This window comes from Oryctolagus cuniculus, chromosome 6 (assembly GCF_051225735.1).
Source record: "Oryctolagus cuniculus isolate XC-2025 breed Fujian yellow rabbit chromosome 6, ASM5122573v1, whole genome shotgun sequence".
Lineage (NCBI taxonomy): Eukaryota > Metazoa > Chordata > Mammalia > Lagomorpha > Leporidae > Oryctolagus > Oryctolagus cuniculus.
Genome location: NC_142872.1, coordinates 60,770,831 through 60,791,212, shown reverse-complemented (window position 1 = coordinate 60,791,212; position 20,382 = coordinate 60,770,831). Strand labels below are relative to the sequence as shown.

Genomic DNA, 20,382 nt, shown 5'->3' with positions numbered 1-20,382 from the left:
CTGTCACCCAGATGCAAAGTACTCCAGCAGGAGACTAGGAAAAGTATGGGGCTGAGCTGGGGGCTGTGCTCCAGCCGCCCCTCCCCCGTCACTCAATCCCCCAGCCTCAGGGTCCCCATCTGCAGAGAAAAACCACCATCCCCAGGTCACACGTTCTCTGGAGGGCTGTCTGGACTCTTCAGTCCCACTGGCTGCTTGGTGAGGACCATGCTTCAGCCAACTAAGATCTGTGGTACCCAGTCGAATCCTAGCAGGGAGCCCTGGCTCAGTTTCCCCAGCTTGCCTGTTCTGAAGCATTGCTGAGGGCACATGTGGAAATGCAGAGTCCCAGGCCAGTGGGCGCAGACTTCCTGGGGGTAACTCAGGAGCCCAGATGATCAGGGAACCTGCCGGTTTCCCTGAGGGAGCACAGGCACTCAGATGACCGGACAGCAGTGCCCTGTGAGGGTCGGAGGGGCTTGCACTAGGGGCTTGGCTGTCATTTCATTAGCTGTGTGACCCTGGCCCACCCCTCAACATCTCTGGGTCTCTGCTTCCCCCAGAGGGAATGAAGCGCATGCCCAGGATGGGATAAGGGTGGAATGTCCTCTCCCTCCTCACGTCCCTCACTCAGATTCTGGGGCTTGCGTGCCATTCTAAGCAGGGAGTGGGGAGCTGGTGACAGGCATCTCCCCCCACCCTTGGAGAGAGTCTAATAATGAGGTTGGACTCCCCAGTTGCTCCGTTCACAGATGCACTTACACCCTCGGGAGAAAACCAGAAATGTTCTCCAAACAAAGCGAGATGGCAACAAGGCACCCAGTCCCATGAGACCAAGCGGTCTCAGCTGGGGTCAGAGCTGTTGCATGCAGGTGACACAGGCCCCACAACCACAGACCTGGGCTCTGGCGCAGCCAGCCCCTCTCCCGCTCTGTCACTCAGCGCTGTGTGCAGACCCTGCTCTCAGCACCAGGACGCAACGAGCAGCAAACAGGAGCCAGCACGCTGAGACCAGGAAACAGATGTGGACCGACAAACCGCACAAACCAACCCCTGCGGCGCCACCTGGGAATGTGCCCAGCGATCCGAGGGACCCGAGCAGGTGTGGCAAGAAGGTGCAGCCAGCGAAGGGGTGGATGGTGGCCCCAAGGAGACTGACAAGCAGCCTGGGGAGATCTTCTCTGAGGCGAGTTAGCAGTCAGCCAAGCTAATGCCGTTAGCTCCTTGCCTGTGTGCGCTCGCCGTCACCCCATTCACCTTACCTTTTCAGCGCTCCTCACGATAGAACACAGCGGCACTGCTGCCATGGCTGGGAGGTGGTCTGGCCCCAGGGGAGATGTGTGCATTAAAGGCCTGCTCCCCAGAGCGGAGTACTGGAGGAGGTGGGACCTTTAAGAAATGGGGCCTGGTGGTCAGCTGGAGCAATGCCCGGTGAAGGGATTAAGGTATTCCTTGGGGGACCCTCATTAGCTCTCACAAGAGGCTTCTTGGGAAAGCCTGGTCCTGGCCAGACCGGCTCTCTAGCTTCCAGCTTTGGGATGTGACCTCTGCTTCTTGCACCTGCTCCCGCCACTGCTGCTGGCCACGGGGTGACACAACCGAAGCAGGCCCTCAGCAGAGCCTTTGCCGGGCCATCTGGACTTCCCGCCACCCAGCCCAGGAGATGGGTCCACTTCTGTCTGTAAAGTGGTCCTGGTCCAGGCAGTTGGTTAGGTGTTGAGAAGCTAACCGTGACATCCGCCCATGTGCCCCAGCAGCACGGAAACACCACGAAGGCAGTGGCAATTTCAGGCTTGTTTTCCTTATAATCCCTCCAACAGATCTTACAGTGACTGACCGAAGGAAGGAAGGAATGAACTCCACTTGCCTGGGCCTCAAGCTCATTCATCCCAAAGATGAGAACAGTAACGCCCTTCCTCCATCGCTGGGAGATCCTGTGTGCCCTGAGTGTTTTCAATAAGATGGGCTTGGTAGTGCTAGGTGGAGCACTGGGGGAGGGGGATTATGAGCAGGGAAGGAGACCAGACTTCTCTACCTAGTGAGCTCATCTCACAGCAGTCAAGGCCACACAGTGTCAGAAAGACAAGCCAAGGGGCTGGAGCTGTGGTGCTGTGGATTAAGTCACAGCCCATATCAGAGTGTCGGGTTCAAGTCCCGGCTGCTCCACTTCCAATCCAGCTCCATGTTAATGCGTCTCGGAAATCAGCAGCAGATGGCCCAAGTGTTTGGGCTCCTGACACCCATGTGGCAGACTGGATGGAGTTGCTGGCTTCCGGCTTCAGCCTGGCCCAGCCCCAGCTGTTGCAGTCATTTGGGGATTGAACCAGGGCAGGAAAGATCTTTCTCTGTGTCTCTGCCTCTCTGTCACTCTGACTTTCAAATAAATAAATAAAATCTTTAAAAAGAAAGACATGCCAAGATCCAGGGCAGCCAATCCTTCACCTGCACAAGCTGAGAAGCTCCCCAGGGGGACCGTAGCCACCAACTCGGTCACTGGACAGATCCGTGTCATCCACTGGGCCAAGTCTCCCAGCATGCCAGAGCCCTCCTGACTTCTCCAACCCTCGGAGCAGGCCTGGGAAGCTGCAACCCTGAGCAGACACAGCCACAGGCAGGAGGCAGGCAGCAGGGACAGAGACTCAGAAGGACACCACACATTCACAGGACCTCTGCCGGTGCCTGGTAGGAAGCCTTCCCCAGTCAAAGACAGCAGCAGGGAACAAAGGACAGAGCACTCAAACTTGCCGTGCGGCCCAACTCTGGGCCGCAGTTTCCCCATTGATAAGGTGGCACAGATCAAGGTTCTTTATTTTTTTAATTTTTTTTTGACAGGCAGAGTGGACAGAGAGAGAGAAAGACAGAGAGAAAGGTCTTCCTTTTCCATTGGTTCACCTCCCAATGGCTGCTGCGGCCAGCACAGTGTGGCCGGCGCACCGCGCTGATCCAAAGCCAGGAGCCAGGTGCTTTTCCTGGTCTCCCATGCGGGTGCAGGGCCCAAGCACTTGGGCCATCCTCCACTGCACTCCCGGGCCACAGCAGAGAGCTGGACAGGAAGAGGAGCAACCGGGACAGAATCCAGCACCCCAACTGGGACTAGAACCCGGTGTGCCAGCGCCGGCCACAGATCAAGGTTCTAACATCTGCAAAGTCCTCTGCACACTGATGAGAGCCCCCAAATGGAAGGGCGACTTTCACCCACCTCTTCCTGGGTTTGTACACAGACTGTACACTGTCCCCTAAACCAGCACTTCCCAAAGTGTGGCACTTACCCCTCCAGTGAGACCTGGGGATGGTCTCAGGCCATACAGGGGCCTGGTGACTAAATGATAACTCATCGTTTCATAAATCATGTAATCACTATCATTTAATCATCTGATCACGTGATGAGGGCTCATGGCAAGGTTATTCCCTGCCCTGCAATATTCTGAGAAAACGCAATGGGAATGTCTCGGGGTGGTACTAATCTGCCCTCCACATCTCATCCATGAAGCACCTGCTCAGCAGTGGTCCTCCCCTGCACACGGTTTAGTATTCCACCGTTTGTCTCCAAGGCCAACCATAGCCTGAGAATAGTACATAGAAAATTCCAGAAATAAACAATGCCTACGTTTTAAAGAGCATGCCCTTCTGAACAGCGGGATGACATCTCGTATCGCCCTGCTCCATCCCACAGGGACGTGAAGCACCCCTCGGCCCGGCGTGCCCACGCTGGATGTGCTACTCACTCGTTACTCACTTAGCAGCCGTCTCGGTGAGCTGATCACCTGCTGAGGTAGCACAGGGCTCATGTCCAAGTCACACTTATATTTGAAAACACAGTTATTACAGTCTGTCCTTATCATTGTCCTATTTTTATTATTGTTCATCTCTTGCCCTGCCTAATTTATAAATCACACTTTACCACCGGTATGTATGTATACTAAGAACAACATACACTTAAGATTTTGCTCTGAAGTCCTGGGTATCCACTGAGGGTCTTGGCACACACCCCCTGGGGAGAAGGCAGATCAGGCAGAACTACCACCTCTCCTAACAGACTGGAGAACTCAACAACACTAAAGGGGCCAGTGCTGTGGCATAGTGGATAAAGCCGCCGGTTCAAGTCCCGACTGCTCTACCTCCAATCCAGCTCTCTGCAATAGCCTGCGAAAGCAGAAGATGGCCTAAGTCCTTGAGTCCCAGCAGCAGCATGGGAGACATGGGAAGAAGCTCGTGGCTCTTGGCTTCTGATCAGCCCAGCTCTGGCCACTGCGTCTATTTGGGGAATGAACGAGTGGATGGAAGACTTTCTCTCTCTCTCTCTCTCTCTGCCTCTGCCTCTGCCTCTGCCTCTCTATAACTCTGCCTTTCAAATAAATAAATCTTAAAAAAAAAAAAAAAAAAACTGCAAACATTTGTACTCATTTATGGCAGGTGACAGTTTCCCATTTCCAAAGACCTTAGAGCTACAGTTTAAACACTAAGTTAAAAGAAAAAGTGTCAAGTAATTAAGTCATGTTTAGGAATATGCAAGACCTTCTGAAGATGGTAGGAGGATGGTGGGAGGTGAGAAAGTCCTGACTCCAGGTCCCATGACGGGGACGACTAAGGGCTCCCCAAGCCCATTCTCCCTTCTTGGGCACAGAGGCTACACCGAACGTCCTGACCTCTGCTGGAGCTGGGGGTGGCCGCATCTCTGAGCTCTGAGTAAGAAAATGTTATCACCCAAAATGATAGCACCACCTCCCGACCTGCCACGTCCTCCCTTCCTCTCGTCCCCCACGGCCAGGCCATGGAGAGGATGCCCCACCTCTGAAGAGGGCAGAGCTATGCCCAGAGCACCTGGGGCCTCTGTGCACCCAGCTGGAGCATAGCATCCGACTCTGTGCTGGGACTGACGCGGGCACCAAAGACTCTCATGCTGCACTGCAACACTGAGACACTCGGGCTGCTTAGAGGAATCGGCCAAGCAAGGTGAGTACACAGCCCCGTCTCTGGTCCCATTTCCTGCCCGTGTGCAGATCTGCAATGACAGCCCAGACCCTGGGCTCTGTCTCTGAAATGAACAGGGACTGAGCACCTCAGAGATGCCGGGCACCGTCCTAAGGGCCTTACAGAGACAAACTCATTTATCTTCACGACAGTCCCCAGAGCGGGGCATCACCGATTATGGGCTTATCTTCCAGTGGGGCAGCCGAGGTCAGGAGGAGGCGAGGGAGCACACTACCCAAGGTCACACGTGGAGGAAGCAGTGCAGCTGAGACTTGAACCCAGCACCACCAGATGAACAGAGCCCATGCTCCACCACAATGCCATGCACCCTCTTCTGGGCATCCCCCCACCAGGGACTGCCATCCTGGGGGCTCGGTCCTGCAGGACACAGCGCAAGTGCTAATGTGGATCCTGAGAGGCAGCAATGAGAGCTCAAGTAGTTAGGGTTTTGCCATTCATGTGGGAGATCTGGATTGAGTTCCCAGCTCTCAGCTTCAGCCTCCTAGCTGTTGCAGGCATCTGGGGAGTGAACCAGCAGATGGGAGCACATGCGCTCTCGCTCTCTCTCTCTCCCCGCCACCCCTCACCCCATCTCTCTGACTCTCAAATAAATAAAAAGTAAAAAACAAAAATAACAACCAAGAAACTTCCCAACAAACAAAGGCCCAGAACCAAAAGGCTTCATGGTTGAATTCTACCAACTATTTTTTTTAATTACTTTTTATTCATTTGAAAGACAGAGTTACAGAGAGAGGCAGAGTCAGAGAGAGAGGTCTTTTATCCGCTGGTTCACTCCCCAAATGACCGCAACGGCCAGAGCTGAGCCAATCTGAAGCCAGGAGCCAGGAGCTTCTTTCAGGTCTCCCATGAGGGTGCAGGGGCCCAAGGACTTGGGCCATCTTCTACTGCTTTTCCAGGCCACAGCAGAGAGCTGGATCAGAAGAAGGGCAGCTGAGACTCGAACTGGCGCCCATATGGGATGCCGGTGTTGCAGGCTGGGGCTTTAACACACTGCGCCACAGCGCCAGCCCCTCTACCAACTTTCAGAACAGAATTAACATCAATACTTGTGAAACTTGCAAAACCAGAGTCGGAGGGAACACTTCCTAACGCACTTCACAAGGCCAGCATCACTTCGATGCTCAAGCCAGACGAAGACACTGCCACGAAAGAAAACTGCAGGCCAATGTTTCTGATGAATCTGATGGGAAAATCCTTAATTACATGAAACATAGCAAAAATTATCAGCAAATCAGCAACACTGCAAAAAGATGACACATCTTTTAGCAGCCAGCATGCTACCGAAGTTTAATGCAGAGAACCTGAAGACAGTACCCCTGACAGACCAGGTGGGCATCTCAGCAAAGCACCGAGGGCCTACACATCTGATCAAAGCAGACCTGTCGCTGGCACGCTGGTCTTGCGTAGGCAAATCAACGTGGCAATCACACTAACGGGCTGACTGACAGGAACCACAAGATCCTATCTGTTGACGCAGAAAAAGCATCAGCCAGAGCTCAACACCCTTTCTGATGAAAACCTCCTGGTTTAGCAGTGCAGTTGGGAGGCTCCCCAAGGTTATGACGGTCATTTATGAAAAACCCGCAGTGAACAGCACAGCCACTGCAGAAAAACGAATGCTTCTCCACCAGGAGCCAGCACCAGGGGCGGGGAGGCCCACTCTCCCCACTTCCACTCAACATAGTCCCGGAAGCACGACCAAGAGCAGTGAGACAAGAAGCAATAAACGGCATCCAAATCAGAAGGGAAGAAGTGAAGTTCTTGCTCTTCTCATGACAACATCATCAAAAACCTGTGAGAGCTAATAAATGAATTCAGTACAGTCGTAGGAAAGAAAACAGCCAACATCTACAGCATTGCTATACACAAGTAACGACTGAGGTGGAAAAGAAACCAAGGACGCGATCTTATTTATGATAGCATCAACAAAGGAAATAAATAAGAGTGCATTTAAGCAAGAAGGGGGAAGACCTGGACACTGAAGACCATAAAAAACAGATGAGGGGCCACCCTGCGGCGGACCGGCTGAAGCTGCTGCTTACGATGCAGCATCCTGTAAGAACACTGGTTCAAGTCTTGGCTCCTCCACTTCCAATTCAGCTTCTTGTTAATGCACCTGGGAAAGCAGTAGAAGACGGCCCAAGTGCTTGGGCCCCTGCACCCATCTGGGAGACCCAGAAGAAGCCCCTGGCTCCTAGTTTCAGATTGGCCCAGCTCCAGCCATTGCGGCCATTTGAGGAGTGAATGAGAAGCTGGAAGATCTGTCTGCAACTCTCTCTCCTCTCTCTTTCTCCAAATCTGCTTTTCAAATAAATAAATAAATAAAATCTTAAAAAAAAAAAAATCTCTGGGACAAGTCCCATCATCAGCCTCCCCCTACAAACACTTCTTAAACCGGGAGAGACACCCCTCACCCTTTCCCAGTCTTTCTTATGTCATGGTTCCCACAGCCCTCTGTACTGTTGTCCACAAAGAGCACAGGACGTAAAGGGAAGACTGTGGAGTAGGGGGGTTGCATTGGAGTAAGGGGATGCATTGGCTGTGGGTCAGCTCTGCCTCCTTCCCCTCTGAGCCATGATAGGGCCTCCTATAAACCACACAATAGCAGCCCAGCCCCTTAGGAGCTCCCTCTCCCACCCACTGAAAGGCTCTGAAGGATTCTCAGGTGCCCACTGTCGTGGGTCCAGCCCAAGCGGGTAGAAGGAGGCATTGTTAGGTCACATGGGGATGCACAAGGGGCTGCGGTGCTGGTCCTCCCTCTGGCGGGGCCAGTTCACCGTGAGCAGGGGAGACAAAGACCGCAGGTGCAAGTGAGGCGCCGTCCACAGCCGTACCCAAGTGCGCCACATCAGTATCACCAGCGAGTCCACGAGGGCGTCCTGGCAGCACACGCTTCCCCAAACCCCCCGCCCAGGCCACTCGTGGGGAATCATCAGAGGGGTCCAGACTGGGGGACGCCCTCCTAGGGACGGCCGAGACCATGCCAAACAAGCAGGCCTGAGAATGGTTTCCAACAGCTGGACTGGGGAGATGTGACCGCTGGGCGCACGGGGCTTCCTGGGTGGAGGCCAGCGGTAAGAAGCAGTGTGATTCTAAGCAAGCATGGAGTTTTCTCAGCAGTCCCACGCCAAGGGCAGCAAAGGCCCCAGGGAGATGAGGGCCTCAGGACGGCAAACAGGAACTCTCAGGATTGCCTTTCTGACTGCGCCATAAAGCCAACGCTGCTTCAAAGTCAAAGTTCACTTATTTTCTAAAAACCAAGAAGCAAACTACCAGGACCAAGGTCTAAGTCCTGAGAGGTTGGGGGGGGGGGCAGGGCTTGCCTGGCTCAGGGCTGTATCCCCGGCTTCTAGAACAACAGTACACGCAGGCCTGTTCAGCCAACAAAAGACTCCACCACCTCTCTGCTCCTGGCCTGCTGAAGGGGCCCAGGGGACTGGCCAGAGCCCTCTCGGGCAGTATGGCCACCCCTCCTGCCCATTACAGAAGTGCTGCACCCGTCTCCCTGGTGCCCCACAACATCACCCCGGCAGCGGCTAAGCATTTCCTGCCACAGATGCTCACAGTGACAAGAAACAGTCACCAGGCCCAGCCTCTTCTCCAGGACCCAGAGGCCCGCCCAAGGTTTCCATGGCAACCAACAATAAACACAGCTAAGCAGATGACGGCTGACTTTGGGGGTAACCCGGAGTGGCCACAACAAAAGTAAGGTGATAACACTCCCCTCCCAGCACGAAACTGTGGGTTAAGAAAGCCAGCACCGGCACCACAGAGACGCACTCAAGTCTTAGCTTCGTCACCTGCTGTCTGTGGGACTTGGGCCAAGCCCTGTCCCCTCCATGCACCCCAGCATTCTTCAAAGGGGAATACTAAATGGCTCCTACCTGATGATGAACTGAGGAAATCCAAGAAAAGCCATGAGCCTGGCACTTGAGTAGTCTGGCCCCTTGGGCCAAGCCAGCCAGCATGAGATAAGGCCCTGCCCGAGGCCGCTCCTGCCTGCACTGGTCAACCTCTGGGTCTCACCAGCCCCAACTCCATGCCCACTAGGGGCCACTTTCCAAGGCTCCAGGGCCTCTGCTTGGAGTCCTGTCCACCTGGTGAGTGTTTGTGGCCCACTGGTAGTGGTGACACAGAGGCTGCACACCACCAGCCACAGGCCGCCAGCAGCCCTCAGAGTGGGGGTGTGGTTCAACACCATGTGTAACCAAAATAAAACTGGAGTCAGCCGCCAGCCATTTCCATACCATTTAGGAGGCTTTCACCACCTCTTAAAAAATGAGAGTGCCTGCAGGGCAACAAGTGACAAAGTTGCACTTCCCAATAAAGCATCACTCTCCAGCTGGCTACAGCCTGCACCTGGCCAAACTGCTCACGGAGGTCCCCAGCACAGGGCACCTGGGGGTGTGACAACTGGACTGCATTCTCTCTCGCCACAGATGAATGCACTGGTATCTGGTGACTACCTCCACACTCCAGGTCTAACTGCTCACCTGAGTGCCTCTCTGGCCCTGAAACCCAAGGGCTCCTGGTTTTACCACACCCACCGGCCTCCTGCTGAGGTCCACCAGGGCCCAGCGAGGCATGCAAGGACCGTGTTGCCGGGCAAGGCCAGGAGGAAGGAAACAGGCTCCCATTTTCCGGCACACTCATCTTTTACTCCACAAGAGCTCAATGCACCCTGATATGGGAGAGTGAGCACCCCCACTTGCAGATGAGGAAAACTGAAGCTGGTAGCGGTAAAGCGTCTTGCCCAGGGTCCCACAGCTAGTGAACAGTGAGGACAGGGTGCAAATCCAGAGGGCTGTGCAGTAAGCCTTACAGGAAGGTCCACCCCAAGGATGCTTGATGGTGCTCCCCCAGGGAGCTCAGAGCCAGTCCTCGGAGAGATGGTGCTGGAGAAGGACACTCCGAGAGTGACAAGGTCAGACTACCATGCGGAACTTTGCCCCGAAAACTGTAAGACGCTGTGTGCACACCAGGAACGGACGCAGCAAAACACCAAAACAGTAACACCAGGGAGCCCAAAGTTCTCAGAGAATATTCTGGTTCAATGCTATACATTGGTGCTCCTGGCATGAATGCAGGAGGAAGATGTAGCACGGAATCATGAAATGGACAAGGACAAGCAGTCAGGGAGGCAGGACAGTGCCATGAGCAGGTTGCGTGCCTGGGCTTCCAAATTTAAAACTGAATTAACGAAGCAAACAATTAGCAGAGTGAAAAGGTAATCTATAGAATGGAAGAGAAAATGTGCAGCCCATGTATCTGACCAGGTGTTAACATCCAAAATATGTAAGGAACTCCCTCAATAGCAAGAAAAGAAACCCAAATAACTCAAGTAAAGTGTGCACAGTGAGGAGGCACAGGGGTTTGACAGCAGTGAAGCCACTACTTGTGATGCCCCATAGCGGAGTGCCAGTTTAAGTTCCAGCTACTGTGGTTCCGATTCCAGCTTCCTGCTAATGTGCACCCTGGATGGAAGCAAGTGATGGCCCAAGTGCTTGGTCCCTGTGGGAGATCCAGATGAAGTTCTGGGCTCCTGGCTTTGGCCTGACCCAGCCCTGGTTGTTGCAGGCATTTGGGGAGTGAACCAGTAGATGGAAGATCTCTGTATCTGCATTTCTGCCTTACAAATAAAATAAAAATAAATCACTTGCTTTAATGTGCAAAGAACCTGAACAGGCATTTCTCAAGATATATAAATGGCCAAGGATCCTTAACATCACTAACAATCAGGATAATACAGATCAAAATCAGTGAGCCACTGCCCCACACCTGTAAGAAGACTGTTGTTAGATGATCAAAAGACAACAAACATTGGCAAGGAAGTGGAGACGCAGCTCTATGCACTGTTGATTCGGTCACTATGGAAAATGGTGTGCAGTTCCTCAAAAACCTACAAACAAAACCACCACAAGACACAGTAGTCCCATTTCTGAGTATCTGCACAAAGGAAATGAAAACAGGACGTCAAAGAGATGCTTGCACTCCCGTGTTTACTGCAACATTATTCACAATAGCCAAGATACGGAAACAGCCTCAATGCCAATCAAAACCTGAGTAAAGAGACTGTGAGATACACACACACACACACGGGAGCATCATTCAGCCTTAAAAAAAAAAAAATACCTTCGTTGGTGACAACTGGATGAACCTGGAGGTTCACATCGTGCTATGTGAAATTTGTCACAGAAGGGCAAATACGGCACGATAGAGCTCATGGAAGCAGAGAGCACAGGCTGGCTGCCAGGGCTGGGGAAAGGGGATGGAGAGCTCCTGCTCTATGGTGTTAGGTTCATCATGCAAGAGGAATTCACTCAGACACCTGCTGGACAACAGGTGCCTACAACACTGTACAAGGTGCACTTCAAGTTTCTAAGGAGTTGGTTGTGACTCCAGCATAACCGTATCCAAGCCCTGGCTGCACAGCTTCTGATCCAGTTCCCTGCCATTATGCCTAGGAAGGTGGTGGAAGATGGCCCAGGTGGTTGGCCCCTGCCACTCTTGTGGGAGGTCTGGATGGGGCTCTGGCCATTTGGGGAATGAACAAGCAGATGGAAGATCTCTCTCTCCCTCCTTTTCTTTGTGTATGTCCTCTGCCTTTCAAATAATTAATGTCTTTTTTTTTAAGATTTATTTATTTATTTACTTGAAAGTTACACACAGAGAGAAGGAGAGGCAGAGAGAGAGAGAGGTCTTCCATCTGCTGGTTCACTCCCCAGTGGGCTGCAATGGCTGGAGCTGTGCCAATCGAAAGTCAGGAGCCAGGAGTTTCTTCCAGGTTTCCCATGTGGGTGCAGGGACCCAAGGACTTGGGCCATCTTCTACTGCTTTCCCAGGCAATAGCAGAGAGCTAGATTGAAAGTGGAACAGCCGAGACTCGAACCAGTGCCCATATAGGATGCTGGTACTGCAGGTGGAGGCTTTACCTGCTACGCCACAGCGCCAGCTCCATAAATAAGTCTTTAAAAGAAAGTATTTTTTAAAGTTTGCTAACTCACGTGAAATGTTCTCACCACATTAAAAACAATGGAATTGTGTGACTATGAGTTTTTTTTTTTTTAAACATTTATTTATTTGAAAGAATTACAGAGGTCCTCCACCTGCTGGTTCACACCCCAGATGGCTGCAAACACCAGGGCTGGGTCCGGCCAATACCAGTGGCTTCCTCCAGGTCTGCTACTTGGGTTGCAGGGGCCCAAGCACTTGAGCCATCTGCCACTGCTTTCCCAGGCCATCAGCAGGGAGCTGAATTGAAAGTGGAGCAGCTGGGGGCTGGTGCTGTGGCACGGCTGGTAAAGCCACCACCTGCAGTGTCGGCATCCCACATGGGCACCAGTTCGAGTGCAGGCTGCTCCACTTCTGATCCAACTCTCTGCTATGGCCTGGGAAAGCAGCAGAAGATGGTCCAAGTCCTTGGGCCCCTGCACCCATTTGGGAAACCCAGAAGAAGCTTCTGGCTCCTGCCTGCAGATCGGCGCAGCTCTGACTTTTGTGGTCATCTGGGGAGTAAACCAGAGGATGGAAGGAAGACCTCTCTCTCTGTCTCTGCCTCTCTGTAACTCTTTCAAATAAATAACTCTTTAAAAAAAAAAAAAAGTAGAGCACCTGGGACTCCAACCAGCAACCATATGGGATGCGAGCGTTGTAGGTAGCAGCTTTACTGGCTACGTCACAGGCGCCGGCCCCACAGGAGAGCTTTCAGGAAACCTATTCTGAGTCTGTATTACAGTGGTGATGAGATGATAAACCTGACTTCAAGTTCATACACTACACACACATGTCAATTTTACAAAAATAACAGAAATCTAGCACTAATCATCATATCTATCCTGCAGGTCCAGTGAGGTTCCTAGTACTGTGTCCAACACACTACAAGCTTAGGAACAGGTATGCAGGACTAAGGTGATCAGCACATTAGTATTATGTCCACTCCTCCATAGAGATTCACAGGGAAGAAGAAAAAAATGAACGATGTGGAGAGGTCACTGCAACACCAGCCCCTACACAGCACACACAGGGCCAGCGACGATACCCGAGTTTAATGACAGCCAAGCCTTGCCTCCCCAACAGGGTTTCCGGATTCTGGATACACAGAACAGTTAGCTGACTGCAAGCGGATTTTGCTTCCCGCCAGCGGAGCTGCCCAGCAGGTGCTGGGGGCAGGCCGGTGTTCAAGGGCAGGGAGATTCTACTGCTAGACGCGCTGGGCTCCCAGGGGTCTCTGCGCACCAGCCATGGGGCCCAGCGCTTCTGAGGGGCCACCTCCTTGGATGTAAACCAGGAATGCTAATGCTCACTCAGAGGACGAGATGCTTCTAAGGCACCCTACGTCTCCCCTGGCTCTCGGGAGCTTGGGGAATTGCCAAGTTCCTCCTGCCTTGTCCACGGGTCAAGAGTTTTTAAAACAAATACACAGCAGTGCTGGGTTGGTTTGGTTTTGTTTTTTCTGCCTTGTACTTTTCTCGCTGGTACAAGCAACGTAATTAGGTTAATAGACCTAAATGTTAAAGTTGACAACAGACAATTAGGCTAATTGCCACTTCCTTAAAGGATCAATTAGGGCTTTTTTTCCCCTCAGACTGTGTCCTGAGGAATAGTAGCAGGCACTCTAAAAACAGCACCCTAAGCTACCTATCTGGCAAAAACTGAGCTGAGCCGAGTGACGCTGGTTGCTTCTCTGCAGGACTTCTCAGAGCCTTTGGTAAGGCAGCTGGTGTCGGACTGGGAGATGCCAAGGTGGGTCAGTCACACAGAGCAGGGCTTCATAAATTTTCACATGGGTGTGACGGGTGTGAGTCAGCTGGGGCTCGGGTTCACGTACACATTCAGACTCCGGGTGGGCCAGTGCATCTCCCACAAGCTCCTGCGTCCTGCTCAGATGCCAGCGGAGGAGACCCCTCTTTGCAGATCAGGGAGACTTAATAGAACGGTAAGGAAGGTCCTTATCAGCCACTTTCCTGGTGGAGAAACAGACTTGCAGGAGGCCAGGCAGGAAGGATGGGTGAGACCACAACTCCACCCCCAGCCTCTCCCTCCAAGGTGTCCCTGATGAGACCAGCCCTGCTTGGCCTGGGTAGGCCCTCTCGATCCTTCTCAGTCCTGCTTATGCACTGCAATCACATGGGGGAGGGGGTGGAAGAAGCTCTCAAAAACACGGATGCCTGGGCCCCACCCTCCCATCCTGACTACTGGGGCCTGGGTGCAGCCTGGGGATTTTAAAACTCCTCCAGGGATCCCCAGGTACAGTCAGGGTGAGCCTCACTGCAAATGCCTTCCTCACCCCCTGCTTCTCTCATCTGATGGAAAACGCCCCGCAGTGAGGCCAACATGAAACAGGAAAGGATCTACACACTGGGAAGGGGGTGCAACGGAACCATCCGTGGCCAGCAAAAGCCCCGATCCAAGAGCCGCTTCAATTTCAGTCAGGGATCCACGCCGCCCTAGGAAGTGATTTTCCACGGCGTTCCATGTTGAGCCAAGAAGCACACATAAGCTCGAAGCCTAGGAGCACCCAGCAGCCAGTGTGGAGATGCTGGGCCCTCTAGAGCATCGGTGGGGAACGTGGGCCCTTGGGCTACGTCAGGCCCACGAAATCACTCCATCTGGCCTTGCAAAGGCAACCGCAGGAGGGACATGAAAGTCGAAGAATCTATAGCAGGCTAATGTTTTAAGCTGATCGTGTTGTATGGCCTGTTATAAATATCCAAACGGCCCTTAGCAGAAAAAGCCTCCCACCCCTGCTAGCGTAAGTGTGGGGCTATTCAGGGAAAGAAAATTCCAGAATCAGGAGTCTAGTAAGACATGAGGCTAGTGAGAAAAAAAAAAAAAAAAAAAAAAAAAAACTGTTGATGGCTCCAAGCTTCTTTAATGAATGCTGCTGAGGGAAGGATTAGCAAAAAGAAAGCCAATGAATCCAATTAGAAGAGCTTTATTTAGTGAATAGGAAAAGGGAAAGCTCCAGAGACGAGCCCATAGGGCACGGGGAAGCTTCGGAGCCACGAGGCAGCCTTCCAGCCCCCTCGTCCTGCTCACAGCCTGGCTTCCCAGCTCTGCAGCACCTCGATGGCCTCATCATAAAGTGGGACAAGAGCACCTCCCTTGCAGGGCCGTCGATGGGATCAAATAAGTTCATGTGCAGGGGTCTTCAAGAAGTTCATGGAACATATAAAGCATGAAAATATGCCACATGGATGTCAAATTTCTTTGCACCAGAATGAATTTATCTTTTAATTACATCTTTCTACAAGCTTCTAAAATTTTGAAATACAAATTTATTTATTTGGAAAGGCAGACAGAAAGAGAGAGAGAAAGTTCCCATCTATCAGTTCTCTCCCTAACTGCTTGCCAATAGACAAAGCTGGTCCAGGCCAAACCTAGGAACTCAATCCAGGTCTCCAAGTGGCAGGGACCCAAGTATTTGAGGTATTCACCTGCACACTGGCAGGAGGCTGGAATCAGAAGCTGAGCCAGTACTCAAACCCAGGGGTCCCACAGGGTCTTGACTGCTATGTCCAACACCTGCCCCGTTTTCCCACACTTTTTGAAGAACACTCATACACGTAAGATTCTTACAATCACGCCTGGTACTAATAAATGCTCAACAAACATAAAACACTGGCTCTTTCCACATAATTTTCTCTGTGGCCTAATTTAGTATTTCCTTTTTGCCCTGTCAGGTCTATTTATATTTTCTTAACCGTGTTGCACAGTGGGTCTTGCTGGCTTCCTGGATTTCTCTGCAGAGAGGCAGAGTAGGAACACAGGCATTCAGGTTGGTTGCTCTCTGCTGAGGGCTCACTGTGTGTGTGGAGCTCCCTACAGTGGCTGAGGCTTAGCAGGGTGCAGGGACTGAGGGGCGACAGGGCTCTGCAGGGGCCCTAGCAGGCAAAGACACATGCACTAGGAAGCCCAGAGCAAGGACACCCACTGGGAGGCCGAAACCAGGAGATGAGAAAAATCATATATGCTTTGGAAAGCTCGCCTGGGGGGTCTTGAGGAGATCTGGGGTCTCCTGGAGGGGGAGAGACTACCTGGAAGGTCAGAGTGAGGGGTGATGGGGGCCGTCCCAAAGGCACTGCAGCAGGCCCACGGTCATGACCAAACACCCCCTGCAGTCCTACAGGGTCACCTGCTCAGCACAGTTCACCCTTGGCTTCATGCTCCGCTGCTGCTTTTTCCTAACAGCTCTTCAGTAAGCTCTGCAGGTTATGTATCTGGTCCTCCACCACCAGGACATCTCCCCTGCCCGCCAGCTGCCCTACCAGGTCAGAGACTGAGGGTTACCATCCCTTGCTTCACATGAAGAAACTGAGGCTGTGGTAGGGCACAGCTGGACAACGGCAGGCCAGGGGCAGCCCTGGGCTTGTGGTTTCAACTTGAGCCAAAAAGAGCTCAGGCTCCACTGGGCTTGGGATGCAGGAACTGCCCAGTGCTGTTACCCATGCCCTTCCCCCTCCTAGGCTGGCCTCCAGAACACACGTGGCAGGTGCTCTTGGCCCCAGGCCAGCCGGAACTGGGTACAACGCCCACGGATCTAGGTCATGAGGCCAGTCGCACAAGTGCACAGGTCCAGCTAATAATAAAACCATGTAACAGGAGCAATGCAAACATGGTTTATCATTTAAGGCCAGGATCCTTCCTCTGAATTCTGCCACCTCCTCCTAGCTACCAAACAACTTAGAAAAAGTAAATCCAAGGTCAGAGGAGGGAGAACTCAGGGCTGACAACCTGCCCAGGACAGGAAGAACTGGTGTATCCATTTGCTATGCCTCCGGCTTCCCTGGACAAACCTCAAGAGGCATTTCTGAGGGATGAGTCTGGCTCAAGCACCCATCACGGTGCTAGCACTATAACCTGGAATTCACCAGGTAAAAATTCTTGCCCTCGGGAGCTCAGGTACTAATGGGAGGCAGACAGAGAACAAGCATAATAAGCAAGGGAATTATACAGAGTGTTAGATTACTTGTGCTTAAGAGAAATGATACAAATAATGAACACAGTGGCCAAAATGGGCACCTGCTGTCTGAACGCTGTACACACACATCCGCAGCAATCCTGCTTCAGTGACTACGATAACCATTTCCATTTCACAGACAGGTAAGCACACCAGCGCTACACAAGCTGTGCACGTTCCTACAGAAGTAGGAAAACAAGGCGTTATCATAGGAACGGGCAGAGGGCAGCTTGGCCCTGCCTGACCTTGTCTTAAGAGGAACAGCACAAGCAGGAGGCCTGCTTAGCTCCTTGGCCTGGACCTGGGGCAGGACCTCTCACCACAGCCTGCCCTACTGCACTCCCCAACATTGCCCAAAGACCTGACCGACTTGGGGGACCTGCAAGCCCTCCCTTTACCCCACAGCTCTGAGTTCAAACCCCAGCTCATGCACTGCGTGGCCCAGGGCAAACAGGCTCTATTCAATGGAGTACCCCTGTCCTTTGATTCCACGTGAAGGTGAAGCTTCCCTCCATCAGATGACCAGGCAATGCTGGCAATGCCAGCCCCCACCATGTGTGACCAGTACTAGATGTGGCCTGCAAGTGGACTCTGGGATCCCACTGGCTGCCTCCCCACACGGGGCAGGCATGCGGCTGAGGGTTGGGCATGGTGGGGGACACTCCACCCACACTGAATGAATGAATGAATGAACAGTGAAGAGGAGCGAGGCGCCTGGGGATGGTGGGATCTGCCTTAGAACCAAGCCCTGGAGCCTTGTAATTAACAGATTGCAGGTTTTCAGGAACTAATGGCACAACCTCCAAGGTGCAAACACAGAATGCTGAATACATTTTCTCCATTCTTCCAGGAGTCCACGCCCTTGAGGAATTTATTCAAACACCTCATCTAGCTGGGGCCTGATGGCATCTGGGCACTCAGAACCTGAAGCAGGGCCAGGGGCCCCCAGGGCAGCCAGCTGCTCAGGCCTGGCCCCTTTCCCCACTTCCATCAAGGCCTTCTACAGGGCTGTCCACAGCCAGGCCCCTCCAAGGCCAAAGGCTGCAGTTGGCACCACCTGTTTTCCTTGCTTCAGCTCACCTGTACCCCAAACCTTCAACTTATCAGCACAAGGCTAGGGGACTATGCTTGACCGGGGACCCTGGCCTACCCTTCCCATCTTGTATCCATGAGGTCTAGGGCAAGACCCTCAGCCCTGAAGCCCCAACTTATCCCTGAAAGATGGGGTGAGATACAAACCAAAAGCATAGATAATGAGATAATGACCAAAAGCAGTGATTTATACAAGCCCCAAACCACCAGCACTTTCTGAATCGCATGCAGACTGAGGAGGGGACAGGAATCTTTATCGCCAGCCTAGATGAAGCAGAGGCTCTGTGGAACCTGGAGTCAACGTGCCAATTCCAGCTCTCACGGCCCAGAAGTTACCTGGTGGGATTAAGACTACACCTGGATTCCATCATAGGGGCTCTCCCTGGTGGAAACCGAAGACATTTGTCTCGGGGACCCTGATGCCAGCCTCACGGCTGCCTGGAAGGTGCAGAAAGTTGGCAAATATTTGCCAGATGTTATCAGTACCCGGGACAGGTTGGAAAACCACGTCAGCCAGTCAAGAGACCCAAGGCTCGTGTCCCCTCCAGGCCGTGAACCCCAACTTGCTCTCATGCCATGGGGGTCCCTGCAGGCCAGTGACCTTTCTCTTCTGGGTACTCTATCACTTTATGCTGACTTCATCTACATCTCATAGGCAGGAGGCAAGGGCGGCTTAGGCATTGGGATCTGTCTTAGGGACAGAGAGAAACCTCTCCAGAGAAGCCCCCATCCACCACTGCCCTACCTCTGAGCTCTAAGCCATGCAAACCCTGCTAAAGGTGTCTCATGCACTCAGTCCTTGCAGGCAGGGGCCTTATTTTCACGCCAATTTGCAGGTGGTCAAACGGAGATGGCTCAGACACTTGCAGATGAGTGAGGCTGGAGCTAGCGTCTTTGCACCTAACTTCTAGAATATACCAAGCTGACCATAGAGGCGGCAGAGCCAGAGTTAGCTGCTTCGTAGAACCTTCGGCCAGGGTTCTAACCCAGCTCCTCCTCTGGCCAAAGCCCTGCCGTTTTCCCAGCCAGACACTGTCAGTGTGCCTGCGTGAGGCCAGGGCATCCCCTGGGGTTCACACCTCTAGGTAACCACCTGGGGGAGACCCCTCCCAGAGCAGACTTCCAGAAAGCAAGGTCAGGCCCAGCACACAGGCAGACCCCACAAAGGACCCATTGTGGGGCTGCAGAAAGCTAAGGCCAAACCCGCTCCAGGCCTCAGGCTCCTGGGCCTCCTCCCCTTACCGTGGTGCCCCCACACCTAGAGCACAGAGGCAGGCCTAGGGGAACAGGCCTTCCGATCTGCCCAGCCTGGAAGGGCCCCAGGCTGTGGAAACCTAAAACCTTCCAGCTGTTGCCAGGCCGGAAGGGACTGCAGACCCCTGTGGATTCCTGGGGGCTCCCTGGAGGCGCCCCAGCCCCACCTGTCAGCTGGGGTCCACTAAAGGAGGTTCAGCAACACGAAGGAAAAGATGCTGAGCTACTCCCAGCTGGGGGAGGGAGTCGTCCTATTTCTCAGTTCGGGGGTCCAGGCGGATGCAAGGTGTCCGGGCAGACTGGAGAGGGGGCTGGGCGGAAGAAAGGGGGTGGGTTTGTCCCCCGCCACACGCAGGCCTAGGCGGGGGCCCCTCTGGCTCTGGCTGGCTCCGCGGGCAGCAGGGACACGCTGGGGGGTCCCCGCGGGCCTTCGAGGCATGCATGGGGCGGGGGCCCACTTCAGCGTGCAGGGCTCAGGGGTCAGCGGCGTGCAGAGCGCGGGCAGACGCCACACTCACCTCCTGAAGTCAAAGGGCATCGTGCCGCCGCCGCCGCCGGGCCGGGAGCGCTGCAGGCCAGGCGGGCCGCGGCGCCGCGTGGGTCCCAGCCCGCCGCCGACGCCTCCGCGCCGCCCCGCCCCCGCCGGCCGCCCGCCCGCCGGCGAGAGCCGCCCCGCCCCGCCCCGCCCTCTCCAGGAAGTGACGCCTGCGCAGCCTATTGGACTGCGCAGCCTATTGGACGCCGCACCGCCCGTCCGCCCCTTCCGCCGCGTGGTCAAAGGGCCCGCGGGCCGGCCAGCGGAGGGGCTCGGTGCCCGCCGGTGCCATGCGGAGGTTCCTTTAAGCCGCAGCTTTGCTGTCCTGCACGTTCTCTGTGCGTGGACTCGGGCGCGTGCCCCTGGTTCTCAGGGCCCCGGGGTATGCCTTGGCGAAGCGGTTGCCCTGAGCTAAGAGCATTACGGGGGATGATCCAGGTTTGAGCCACGCACGGCTCCTGCTAGGGGAAGGGGGGGAGGTCGGGCAGCCCCACCCTTGCTGTGCCTCTCTGGGAAAGTCCACGGGCTTCTCCGAGCCCCCCGCCCCTGCCCACATCCGCACGAAGAGGAG

At 53.8% G+C, this 20,382-nt stretch overlaps 1 protein-coding gene and 1 long non-coding RNA gene across 5 annotated transcripts in view; both read right to left on the bottom strand.

The window, feature by feature from the left end:
- The window catches only part of ERGIC1 (endoplasmic reticulum-golgi intermediate compartment 1), a 109,057-nt gene extending 89,110 nt beyond the window's left edge, over positions 1-19,947 (bottom strand). Inside the window, exons 1-2 of one of the 4 annotated variants that reach the window (XM_008255393.5) lie at positions 19,795-19,928; positions 1,242-1,368 (exon numbers count right to left, since the gene is read on the bottom strand). In XM_008255393.5, the coding sequence (XP_008253615.2) occupies positions 1,242-1,368; positions 19,795-19,814 (147 nt within the window). In that variant the 5' untranslated portion in view covers positions 19,815-19,928. Of the gene's footprint in view, positions 1-1,241; positions 1,369-19,794 lie in introns of all 4 variants that reach the window. The other 3 variants (XM_089336214.1, XM_051843621.3, XM_089336213.1) reach the window with 3 other exon arrangements.
- On the bottom strand, positions 11,594-13,934 carry LOC149126154 (uncharacterized). The gene is made up of 2 exons (XR_016236461.1): positions 13,799-13,934; positions 11,594-11,827 (listed from the first exon to the last, which is right to left on the bottom strand). It is a non-coding gene; the product is annotated as an uncharacterized LOC149126154 (long non-coding RNA).
- Positions 19,948-20,382: the final 435 nt, after the last annotated feature.